This window comes from Gouania willdenowi, chromosome 9 (genome assembly GCF_900634775.1).
Source record: "Gouania willdenowi chromosome 9, fGouWil2.1, whole genome shotgun sequence".
Classification (NCBI taxonomy): Eukaryota; Metazoa; Chordata; class Actinopteri; order Blenniiformes; family Gobiesocidae; genus Gouania; species Gouania willdenowi.
The window spans coordinates 37,538,201-37,550,620 of NC_041052.1; the positions used below are offsets into that span (position 1 = coordinate 37,538,201).

At 39.5% G+C, this 12,420-nt stretch overlaps 1 protein-coding gene across 1 annotated transcript; it reads right to left on the bottom strand.

Moving 5' to 3' along the window:
• Positions 1–18: 18 nt before the first annotated feature.
• Positions 19–10,680, bottom strand: LOC114470399 (uncharacterized). The gene is made up of 4 exons (XM_028458585.1): positions 9,753–10,680; positions 5,527–5,730; positions 5,211–5,421; positions 19–675 (listed from the first exon to the last, which is right to left on the bottom strand). Exons 1-4 carry the CDS (start codon positions 10,495–10,497, stop codon positions 423–425), a joined length of 1,413 nt encoding a protein of 470 aa, XP_028314386.1. The 5' UTR covers positions 10,498–10,680; the 3' UTR covers positions 19–422.
• Positions 10,681–12,420: the final 1,740 nt, after the last annotated feature.

The following is a 12,420-nucleotide window of genomic DNA, read 5'->3' on the forward strand; positions in this document are numbered from 1 at the left end:
CCTCATAATATACACATCTTCATCATCCTCCAACGTTTTCACTGTTGGGAGCATCTGACTCCCTCCTTTTCTTTCTTTCAGGGTTGGGACTTTTTCTCATATCTGTATAAAGCTTAAGCTGTGAAACTGTTAGTCAGTGTTAGTCAGTCCAGTCAGCAAATTTGCCGTGACACCCTGCAAGAGTTCATTCATTATGATACTGTTCTAATTCCATAGCTATACTGGCTAACAAATTCACAAAGAAGCTACAGCTTCCTTGCGAGAAAGCACGGCAAAGGTGTGCACATGCTCAAATGGCTCCAGGGCCACTGGGGAAGCGAGATGGAGCGTACATGGTCGTGCTTCATGTTACCTTGCAGCCCCGCCTCCCCCACACTGTCAGCACTTCCTCGCAGTGTTCAACCAACAGGATGGTTTATTTTTTAGTCTCCTTCCCATATGCAGTCGCAATCCAGCCGTGGGTTCCTCTGACGCATGCTGGTGACCGTGTAGATGCGGTTGTGTGAGAGCGAGTAGAGCTGATCGATCAGCTCCTGCACGGCCGGGCTGGGCCACTGGTGTCCGTTCAGGTAATCTCTGACGATGAAGAAATGCTCCACCAACAGCTCCAGGCGCTGCAAGTGACGCAGGCGGACCAGGTTCAACAGATCCTTCTCTGGTTCCCGTCGGAAAAACCTGAAGCAGAGCGTAGAATTTAGGATTTCTACAAACTGTTTAAAGTCTCAGCGTGGGAAACAAAGAGAAATATCTGTAGATACAGCTGTGATGATGAAAACAAAAAGAAAAACACTTCAACTGATGGGGGATGACTATAACTGGTGACCATTGTACCTGATGACACTTTATTGCTGTCACTCAGTTTTTAAATGAATCTGAACCACTTTTTCAATGCATACATTTTAGAACAGTGTTTCTCAAAAGGGGGTACATGTACCCCTAGTGATTGATATGAATTGTTCATTTATTCATTTTGATCATGTAAATTACAACTTAAAAACAGAAATATAAACAGAAAAAATAAATAAAAAATGATTTTCAACTAAACAGCATTTTCCATCTTCATATTCTTAAGAGTGGAACATTAAATGAAAGCATCAAACATATGGGGTTTTATAACGTTTATTTTTAGTTAAAAATGATCATCATATTATTGATGATGATAGAAATTACCTTGATTAGAACATGAACTGAAAATACAGGGGTCAGTTTTGGTCCAAAACCAGGCAGGAGATGACCAGAAATCTATTCAGGAGGAACTAAATACTGTTTCATTCCACTTATTTACAAAATGAGATTCTTTAAAATGCGTGTTTGTTAACACTCGTTCATTCCATATATGCTCTACAGTGTTTTTCCAAAAGTATTCTGAGCAAAATGTTCAGGAATAAGAGAAAGGGGATACTTGAACCCAACATTTTCTAGAACCACTGTTTTAGAACATCTGTCTTTAGAAATATTACAAGTAGGGGTGCACTAATTGCAATTTTCTTTAAAATGCCTGACCTGCCGATCCTGATTTTGACCAAACCCCATTTTTTTTACTGGTATAACTGACAGCATATACAGCTTGAATAGGGATGTAACAATTCACTCTACTCCCGATACGATTCGATTCACGATACTGGGTTCACGATACGATTCTCTCACGATTTATTTTACAAAATGGGACTGTAGAAAATACGGTACCAATTTGCTTTTATTTTTCATTGTCAAAAGAATTCCTTGATAAACTATTCAAAACAATGCAATTTAACTAAAAATAAACCTTGACTGAAATAAACAAAGGAATAATACAAATGAAAATGAAGCCTATTAATTTAAATTCTGGTTCTATAATAAACAATGCAAAACTGCATAATAGTTCTTTTTCTTTTTAAAAGTGCAACTGAAAATGTATTTTGTGCCTTAACAATTGGACTTTTTTAAAAAAAATTACGTCATATTTGTTTGGACCAGCAGAGGGCGCTGGTAACACAGTGGTCGGCTGGCATGCAGATATCTTGCAGTGAAGAAGAGAAGCTATGCTAGCAGACAGAGCTAATAGAAAAACGTGACTTTTACAGATATTCAAGTAATATTACAGATATTCTTTCGGTATTAAAGGGGTAATGAATCATTTATTAACATATTTAAGAGTAGAAGGCGGCCAGAAAGAAAGTATTAGCAGACTCCGCCCGCCGCCTACACTTGCGATTCAATTTTCAGAAAATCAATATCAACCGTGATACCTATGAATCGATTTTTAACTGCCTTACGATTAATCGTTACATCCCTAAGCTTGAATGGTCAATCTTTTTTTTTATTGTAAAAACATTGAACAACCTAAAAACAATACAAACTTGTTGTTTTAACTGCAAATGGGTAGTGATCTCAAATATAAATGAAAGGTTTAAAGCGTTGCTGTCCAAATAAACTAAATTATATCAGTTCCTTTAGTCTTTGATTTTCACATTTTAAAAACAAATAAAACTTGTGCAAAGGTTTGAGATAGATGATAAAATAATAATCTACAGCGGATAATTAAAGCTGCAGTTTGTAGAATCCTCTCTCCGCTCCGTTTTGAAACTGAAACCCAACCTCCCGTACCAATGTGTTTTGTGAACGCTGTTACAACTTTTTTCTCAATATAGACTAATTGTGACAAATGTAGGGATGTTATCATGAGTTAGTGGATATTTTTCTGGTATTTTAGAGACTCTGACATGAATGCTCATATCAGTCTGTAGTTACTGTCCCCAGCAGCAGCGGCTGCTGTCAGCCTGTCACCGCCAGGCACAGAGGATTCGCGAGGACACAAAGCGAAAGCGGCCCGTTCCTCCTCAGTGTTTGACTTTATTCTGTTGCTTCTCAACCTCGGTCTGCCTTTTCCTGCTTGATTTGCTGTGTAACTGTTGTGTCTAATGCTGCCTTTTCCCCTCTCCTCTCCTTCTGTTGTTCTCCCTTTTTCATCTAAATAAGGGGCGCCGCCCTTGTGGCAAACCACTGCTCTCCCGCTCCTGTCCTCCATGTTATATGTGTTATATGTGATTTTCTTGGACGGGATGAAACTGAAATTAAATGTTGTTGCTCTGTAACATGTGCAATGACAAATAAAGCTATTCTATGTTATAGGGACTTCTGCTGGAAACGTCTGCAAATGCACGTTTACTACCGATGGTCCCTGAACGCGCCTGACTTCAGCCGAGCAGCCAAAAGAAACACCTAAAACTGGATCAGAACCTGCTCATGGTCCCTCATACTCGTTTCAGGACCAGAGGAGATCGCTCCTTCCAGGCCATTGTGCTGACGCTCTGGAACAATCATCCGCCTTCCTTGCGCTTACTTGATTCTGTTGATGTTTTTAAGAGCAAACTGAAAACCTATTTGTTTCAGAAAGCGTTTTAATTCTAGTGGATTAAGGGTTGTTTTTTTTGACCATCATGTTTTGTGACTGTAAATGTACTTTGTATTTCTGTTGTAATTTTGTGAAGCACTTTGTGACTTCTCTGTCTGTGAAAGGCACTATATAAATTATTATTTACAGACTGTCCACTCAGAACACTTTGGATTACAATATGCTGAAATATGATTACAGATTTCTGACCAAATTGTGCCAGAAAAACTTACATACCGCAGCTTTAACAAATGAAAACAATGGGTTTTATAATGTGGAGTTTTGGTTTAAATGATAATCATAATAATGATGATGGAACTGATCTTGAATAGAACAGAAACTGAAAATACAAGGCAGGAGATGACCAGAAATGATAAAAACTACCAAATGTAGTAGGCACTAAATACTGTTTCATTCCACTTTTTTACAAAGTTTAATTCTTTAAAATGTGTTATCTGGGGATGGGCGATATTGATAAGAAATGTATCGTTATCATGATAACGATAAAAATCACGATAAATAAAAACTAAAAATAAAGAAATTCACACCTTAGTGTTAACAGGTTCCTTACAAACACAAATACATCTGAATACATCAACACTTGACACATTTAAAAAGGCTACAATAACTGCTGACTCAAACAGCTCATGAGCTGATATTTTATTGAATATATTTGTGCATGTGGATTACTAATAATGTTATTGTATGTAATTTATTTATTTCCTCACTTGAAATAAAATTATTTAAAAAAAAAAGCACATTAAAAGCACAAATAACTTCAATAGTGTTTTTACTGCTGATGAAATATAATTAAAAAATATTTTGTTTCACAAATTGGGATGAATGAATAGTGACATTAGTTATTATGCTAAAATTTAATTCACACAACGTGTGACATGTTTAGCTTTTATTCTTCCATACAAGTGTTAAATCCGACCATAAACAAATTGGTGGCTCTCTGTGGTTTGATGACAGTAAGACGTGTTCTTTTTACTTGGTCTATTATTCCTTATATGGAGTGGTTAGCGTTAGCACTTAGCTCAGTCTGTGTGTCGGTGGGATACCTTAGCAAAGTCAGCTTTAGTTGTGTTTCCAGTTCATAATATTTGCTACAGGTTCATCTCTGTCCTGTGTTTGTGGAACTTTGGGTGGATCTGACAGAGGAACTTGGATCGGTTCCCTTTGTTGGTTGTCTGGTTTTAACCAAGTAGTGGTCCGTGTTATATCGCAGCATAATAGCTTCTGATAGCCGTGACGAAGACCTCACACACACAGACGGCGGTGTGTGCGGGGGGCTGTGACGGTGCACACCGTGCAGAGCTTCCGTAAACAACGTTCCGCTCCAGAGAATAATAAGTTGTTGACAACAAACGGGGCAGTTTTGGCACGTGGAAAGCGTTTTTTTTTCGGGGCATTCTTGGCTAAATTGGGGGACAAATGGCCCTCGCTAATTTCCGACATGGGAATTTATCGTTTATATCGAGGGATGACATTCTTACGGGTGGGAATATTTTTGACGATAAATCATAAACGATAAAATATTGCACATTCCTAGTGTTATTCATTCATTACGCTCTATAGTTGTGTATTTATAGTATTCTAAGCAAAATGTTTAGTCGGACAAAGAGGGTACTTGAGAGAAAGAAGTTTGAGAAACACTGATGTAATGTATAGCTGTCATCTGAAGTGTGTTTTTAATGTAGTGTGACAGAACATGTGGTTCAGAAAAACAAACGCTGAGAAGTGTCACCACTTATAATGATCGCCAGTTGATCCGACAAACTAACAGGTGCACAAACTTCTCCTATCTGCTGAGTTGTTTAAACGTGACACTGACCGTATTCGGAGAGTTCGGAGCTCTGGGAATAATTTAGTAATCCGTCGACAAAGACTTCCACTGGAACGGTCCTGCCAGATGTCGAGCTCCTTCAGCTGTGGGAGTTTGGTTGAGATAAGGTGCAAGTCCTTCAGGGTGAGAATCATTCGCAGGGTGAGCCGCGTCACACTAGGAGGAATTTTGGCTGCATACTTGAAAAGAGAGGTTCCACCTGGAGAAAAAAAAATTACAGGAAAGGGAACCACAATATTATTACCCGGCCTGATTTATAAAGCCTGTGATTTACAGACTGGGGTGGGATTATGAGGATTCTAACCATGAATGCTGAGGGACTCCAGGTTGGGCAGAGATGCCAGCCAGTATCCAAGGCAGCACTCCTCGCCTTTGGTGATGTGTTTGTAGTGTATTTTCAGTGAGCGGAGCGATGTCAGGCTCCTCAGAGCGTCTTTCGTGAAAACTGATTCCATGTAATCTACCAGCTCCAGGCTGGTCAGCTCAGGACCCCCATACTGGAACGACCCTTAGAAGACAGAGGGGACCAAGTCTGAGCTTAAGTTGAAGTCTTAACACCAATGTAATTACAGCTAGAAATGAATCAGTTAATTCCAGATTATTAGAACAAGAAATAACCTAACCAAATCTAAATAATATGGGGCTTCATTTATAACCGTTACGTACGCCCAAAAGGGGGCTTGAAAGATGTGCATGACACTTATACGTGACCATCAACTAGGTTTATTATGATTCACTGGGACTTGGATCAAAAATGATGATTTTGTTGCTCTTAAAGAAGCCAGCCCTCCCAATTATGGTAATCACCATATTCCCCGTTAGAGTGATCAGGGAGGAGGACTGGCTGCAGTTTTTCACTTAAGCTTATCAGTTACCCCAAAAACCAAACTTAACCAAAATTCATTCGAAAGCCTCTACCTTGAAATTTGCAATGGAAAAAGTCACTTATTGGTTATAGTTTACCGTCCTCCTGGTCCATATTCAGAGTTTCTCTCTGGATTCTCTGACTTTCTCACTGATCAGGTGCTGAGCACTGACAAAGCTATCTTTAACATTCACGTTGATGATGAAAACAACAGCCTAAATATTTTACTTACCTCACTATTAGATTCAATCGGCTTCACACAAAATGTAAACAAAACCAACTCATTATCTTAATCATGCCCTGGACCTTGTTCTAACATATGGTCTAGATATTGATCACCTGACAATATATCCTCAAAATCCTATTCTTTCAGATCACTTCTTGTTATCCTTCGAATTCAGAATATCAGCCTGCTTAAACTCTGAGAGAAGAGTACACGATAGTAGATCACTGTCAGAAAAAGCTGTAGCTAGATTTAAAGATTTAGTTCCACCACAGCTTAAGTCTGATCCATATGATATCTCAACAGAAAGTAGCTATCAATGTCTTACAACAGAGAAAATAGATGATCTTATCAACAGTGCAATGTTGTCACTGCACACAGCTCTGGATGTTGTTGCTCCGCTTAAAAAGAAGATATTTCATAAAAAGGTCGCCCCCTGGTATAAATCTGAATTGCGTCTTCTAAAACAGGCATCGCGAAAATTAGAAAGGAAGTGGCTCTCCTCAAACATGGTAGAAGTTCATATTGCCTGGAGAGAAAGTTTGTATCTTATAAAGATACTTATAAAAAAAAAAGCTCACGGTAAAGCTAGAACCTCCTATTATTCAACTTTTATAGAGGAAAACAAGGACCATCCTCAGTTTCTATTCAACACTGTAGCCAGGCTCACCAAAAGCCACAGCTCTGTCGAACCCTCTATTCCTGTTAACCTGAGCAGTGGCGACTTCATCAACTTCTTTACTGATAAAATTCTAACAATTGGAAACAAAGCTAATGTCCCCCCTGCAGGCATGTTCAATAATTTCTTAAACAAAGCAGCTCCTGAAATTACCCCAACATGCAGCTTTTATTTACATTGTTTCACTCCAATTCGTCTATCTGAACTAACCTCAATAGTTAGTGCTTCTAAACCAACAACCTGTCTTTTAGATCCAATTCCAACTCCACTATTTAAAGATGTTCTTCCACTAATTAGCACTAATATGGTGAACTGGATTAACATCTCTAGCAACAGGTTATGTACCACAGGCCTTTAAAATAGCTGTAATCAAACCTCTCCTTAAAAAACCAACCCTTGATCCTAGTGACTTGTCCAATTATAGGCGAATATCCAATATCCCAAAGTAAAAGTAACCAAGACCGATCTCCTTTTAGCCTCAGACAGAGGGTTGGTCTCAGTTCTGGTGCTCTTAGATCTCAGTGCAGCCTTCGATACAGTGGATCATCATTTATTGCTGCAGAGACTGGGAAGTGTTTTTGGGATTAAAGAAATAGTGCTAGGTTGGTTTAAATCCTACGTATCAGACAGAACCCACTTTGTTCATGTTAATAATCTCTCCTCAGCGCACGCCAGAGTTAATCATGGAGTTCCACAAGGTTCAGCTTTAAGACCAATACTCTTTACATTATATATGCTTCCACTAGCTAACATTATCAGAGAACATAATATAAATTTCCATTGCTATGGAGATGACACACAGCTTTATCTCTCAATGAAATCTGATGAAACTCAGTTATTAAAAGTCCAGGCCTGTCTTAAAGACATCACATCCTGGAGGAGCTGTAACTTTCTCCTCCTCAACCAGGATAAAACTGAAGTGATTTTATTTGGTCCAAAACACCTTAGAGAGAAATTATCAGAGCAAATAGTGTCTCTGGATGGCATTACTCTGTCACCCAGCACCACAGTAAAAAAACTTAGGTGTTATCTTTAATATGAGAGTTAAAAGATAAGTCAGTATCAAACAAATCACAAGGACAGCCTTCTTCCACCTCTATAATTTCTCTAAAATCAGGAGTATCTTGGCCCAGAGTGATGCTGAAAAACAAATCCATGCATTTGTTACATCTAGATTAGATTATTGTAACTCCCTACTGTCAGGATGTCCTAGTAACTCACTAAAAAGTCTCCAGTTAATCCAGAATGCTGCAGCTAGAATACTAACAGGAGAGAGCATATTTCTCCAGTGTTGGCTTCCCTTCATTGGCTTCCTGTAAAATCTAGAATAGAGTTTAAAATCCTCCTGTTAGCATACAAAGCTCTACATAAACTCCTGTGTATTTTAAAGAACTCTTAGTGCTCTATCGCCCGGGCAGAACACTCCGCTCTCAGTCTGCTGGTCTTCTCGAAGTTCCTAAAGTTTCTAGAAGTAGAACAGATGCAGAGTATTCTGCTACCAGGCGCCTCGCCTTTGGAACCAGCTCCCAGTCTTAGTATAGGAGGCTGCTAGTCTCTCCACCTTTAAAAGTAAACTCAAAACCTTCTTATTTGCTAAAGCATATACCGTATAATAGCATTAACCTAAAGACGAGGGAGAAAGCCCTTAACCTAAAAATAGTAACTAAGAACTAAGATTATATAGTAGAATACCAACATTATATTCAAACATGATCCACCATCTACACATAGCTCTAATGGGCTGCAATGGGATGATGTCCAGTCAAACAGTTGTGCCGGGTTGTAGACAACCCCCCACTTCTGTCCCTCGTTGCATAACCCATCATACTGCTCACACCATTTACACTGATGTCCACCCCATACACACACACACAGTAGTAAATAAAGTGATTTATTTCCATAATTTTGGTTGTAATGTTTGTTTCGTGCAAAAATGCCTCAAGTTATTAATATTGGCATTAAATAATTATTATTTCACAGAGCACTGATAACCTGCCGCTTCTGTTCAGTTGTATCGGGATGGTTACTGAAACTGACTTTTGACTTGCTATGGCACAGCCCGCCCTAGAATATTATTCACCAGCCGCCACTACCTGAACAGTATGTTTTATGTGGTTATTTATTAAAGACTCAGTATTTGAGATAAATTAAATTTGTAATTTAGAACATAATTGTAATTCACTTTGAGGGAAAAATGATAGTTGTAATTGGGGGAAAATGCCAGTCACTGTAATAGTAATTGAAAAATGTAATTGAACCTAAGGCTGCAGGATTATGGCCAAAATGATAATCATGATTATTTATTTTTTTTTATCAATATTGTAATCATGATTATAACGACCATTATTTATCATGTTAGGGAAAAATCTGTAATTTTATTGCACTACATTTAAAAAAATGTGTACAGTTTACAGCACAAAATGAAGCTTTAAATATATAAAAAATAAATTATATATATATATATATATAAAAAGTGACTAAAGCTGCAGCCGAAGGGTTGCTTGCTTGTTATTGAAAGCATCTTAATGAAGCCTTAACCATGTGTTCACGCCCTGGTCCTGATTAGAGCAGAACCCACATTTTAAATGTGAAAATTGCTGACGATCTGGTTATTTTAATGGTGGCAACCAAATTCGTGACCACGATTACAATTTGATTAATTGTGCAGCCCTAATTGACCCCAACACTAATCTCGATATATCTTGAATGTCGATATATTGTCCAAGCCTAGTAAATAGGAATGTTTGTGTAATAATCCCTCACCGGGGTGCTCTGGGTCGGCCGGGCTGAAGTAGTCGTCGGGCAGACGCTTCCGCGGCTCGGATCTCGTCCCCCAGGAGAGATGGCGGAGCTTCTTGAGACCGAGCAGTAAGCCGTGGAAGACGGGCACGGACACAGCACTCACCCCTACCCCACAGCGGTACTTGGACTCCTTCGGGTGGAAAAGCAGAAACCGCAGGTTGAAGAGGCCGGACACGGTTCGGATGAAGTCCTCCTCGGACGGCATCTGGACGTTGCACACGCTGAGGTGAGTCAGCTGCTCGGCGAGCCTCTCAGCCAGCGTGAGGCTGATCAGCGGCTCCGACCAGGCAGCGTTCCGTACCCCGAGCTCCCTGAGGCTCTCGAAGCGCCACAGGTTATCCAGGTACTTCTCCTGGTACTGGCGACACCCGTCCAGGAAGACCACGGCAGTGAGCGACGGCAGGAAACGCAGCAGGCGGCGCCACTCTTTGCGCCGCAGGTGACGCACCGCCACCCGGGTCAGCTTTCGGGACTCCAGGGTGGACCAGAAACCGAAGGTGTAGCGGCGGAGATCGGACAGCACCACCGTGGAGTCCCGCCACAGAGACGGGTGGTCAGACAGCGTCCGCAGGCGGCGGGAGCTCGCACGCACCACGTACCTATCCTCCTTGCTCAGATAGCTGAGCACGAGCACCCAGAGCTCCGGGGGCAACACGGACGAAAAGTCCACCAGAGAGGGGTCATTGTTCAGAGAGGTTAACGACATGACTGCCCTATAAATCACAGCTAACGACAACAAAGCATGGGCTACGTCCGAATAGTCCCTCCCAGAGCCGTATCGAGAGAGAGAGTTGCGACAACTCCGTTTACTCCAATGGTTCGTTTTTTTTCCTTGTTATTTTACAGCAATGGCGGCTCATGGAGCCTCAATAGTTCCCCGGAAGTGAACAGTTGAAGCAACAAAGCTGCTTCTTCTTCTTCTTCTTATGGTTTAAGAAGACTGTACACTAAAAGAAGCGCAATGCTGCCCCCTTCTGTTCATTAGAATCACTCCACTTTAGATTCTCAAATATAGGTTGTAGAATACTCCGATACCACATGTCTTCTTTTTTTTTGTTGAAATTAAACAGTAAGCTTTTCAATTGTGATATTTGTGGAAAAAGTGCAAATGAAGTTTTTGAATATTATTACCTCACATTTTTTTATAGTTATAATTATATATAAATAGTTATAAATATATATATATATATATATATATATATATATATATATATATATATATTTTTTTTTTTTTTTTAAATTGCTCCTGCTGACTTTGGCTAACCATTTCTTTCTCCTCTATGGTTCGGTTGGGAATACATTTTTCACTCCTTTTTCGGAGTGATTGGAGCATCCCCATGCAGCACAGCAAACCATGGTGGCGACTACATGCAAGGACACCATGTATGAAAGACACAGACAAACTGCACGACAAGTTATTAATGTTTCTGACTTTGTTAGACATTCATTTAATGAATTAATCTTGGTACATAAGTGCAAAGTAAAAATCTAATGTCTATTTTTATTTATGTATAAAGTAACATAATAAATATGTTTTCAATGTGTCCTGTCTGGATGTGGTGTGTTTTTTAATGACCCCTTTTTTTAGATTTCTGCACATGCAAGCCAAAGATATATTTCTGCCTTTTGCAAAACAAAAAGTAGACAGTGAAGTTATTCTGAATTTGTAAATATGATGTATTCATGTATATATAGTGTTATGAAAGGCAGGGTTGCATACAAATTATAAACAGAAAGATTTAATTCCATGTATTTGCAATGGATTTCCTGGACAACACAACAGCATCCTGCTGCTGATGCTCATCCTCCTCTGACCTGTTGTGCTGTCGGTTGACGATCATTGATAGTCACCTGTCATACTCCTCTTTTCTTAGTCTGTTCCAGAGCTCTTTCAAGGGTATCTGAAATATATAGATATCTGAAAGTCAAAGATTACATTGGCCTTTAATTACAATGGGATTACTGAAATGGAAGAAAATAAACTAGCAGTGACGTGTTGGAGCACTAGGGTTGGGTAGGCACGTTGCAAATCGAGACCACCAATGTCAACACCAATGACAATTTCATATGTTTCTGCTGGCAAATGTTAATTCAATTCAACTTTATTTGTATGGCGCAATTAACAACAGAGTCATCGCAATGCGCTTATCAAAATATAAAATTCATAATAAGAAAGAAAAAACCCAACAAGATCCACATGAACAAGCATTTAGCTATCTAACAAAATCAACGTCATAAAACACCATTAAAGAAACATTAACAATTATTCAATAAAGCCATACTCCATACTCTCCCAACAAGATATATCTCATGACACGGCAGCACATGTACATCGTAGCAGACATCGCTGGTACCGAGGCTCAGTTACTCCAGCGGCCTAAGCTAAAAGCTAATCCTCAGAGAATTCCGCTTCCTTCCATCCTGCGTTCTAATGTCCGCTCCTTGGAGAACAAACTGATGAGAGGCAGATGAGGGCGGTGGTGTTTGCATAAACATCAATAAAACTGGTGCAACCATGGTGAGCTCGTCTCATGTCACTGCTCTTCTGATGTAGAACTACTGACTGTAAAATGCAGACATTGTTCTCTGATCTGTTAGAACTTTTGACAGTCTATAAAACCACATGTAT

Coding starts and splice junctions, on each gene's coding strand:
- LOC114470399 (XM_028458585.1), bottom strand. CDS start 10,497: ATGTCGTTAACCTCTCTGAACAATGACCCCTCTCTGGTGGACTTTTCG. Junction 5,422..5,526: donor GGAGTCCCTCAGCATTCATG/GTTAGAATCCTC, acceptor TTTTTTCTCCAG/GTGGAACCTCTCTTTTCAAG. Junction 676..5,210: donor CTCCGAACTCTCCGAATACG/GTCAGTGTCACG, acceptor GCTCTGCTTCAG/GTTTTTCCGACGGGAACCAG.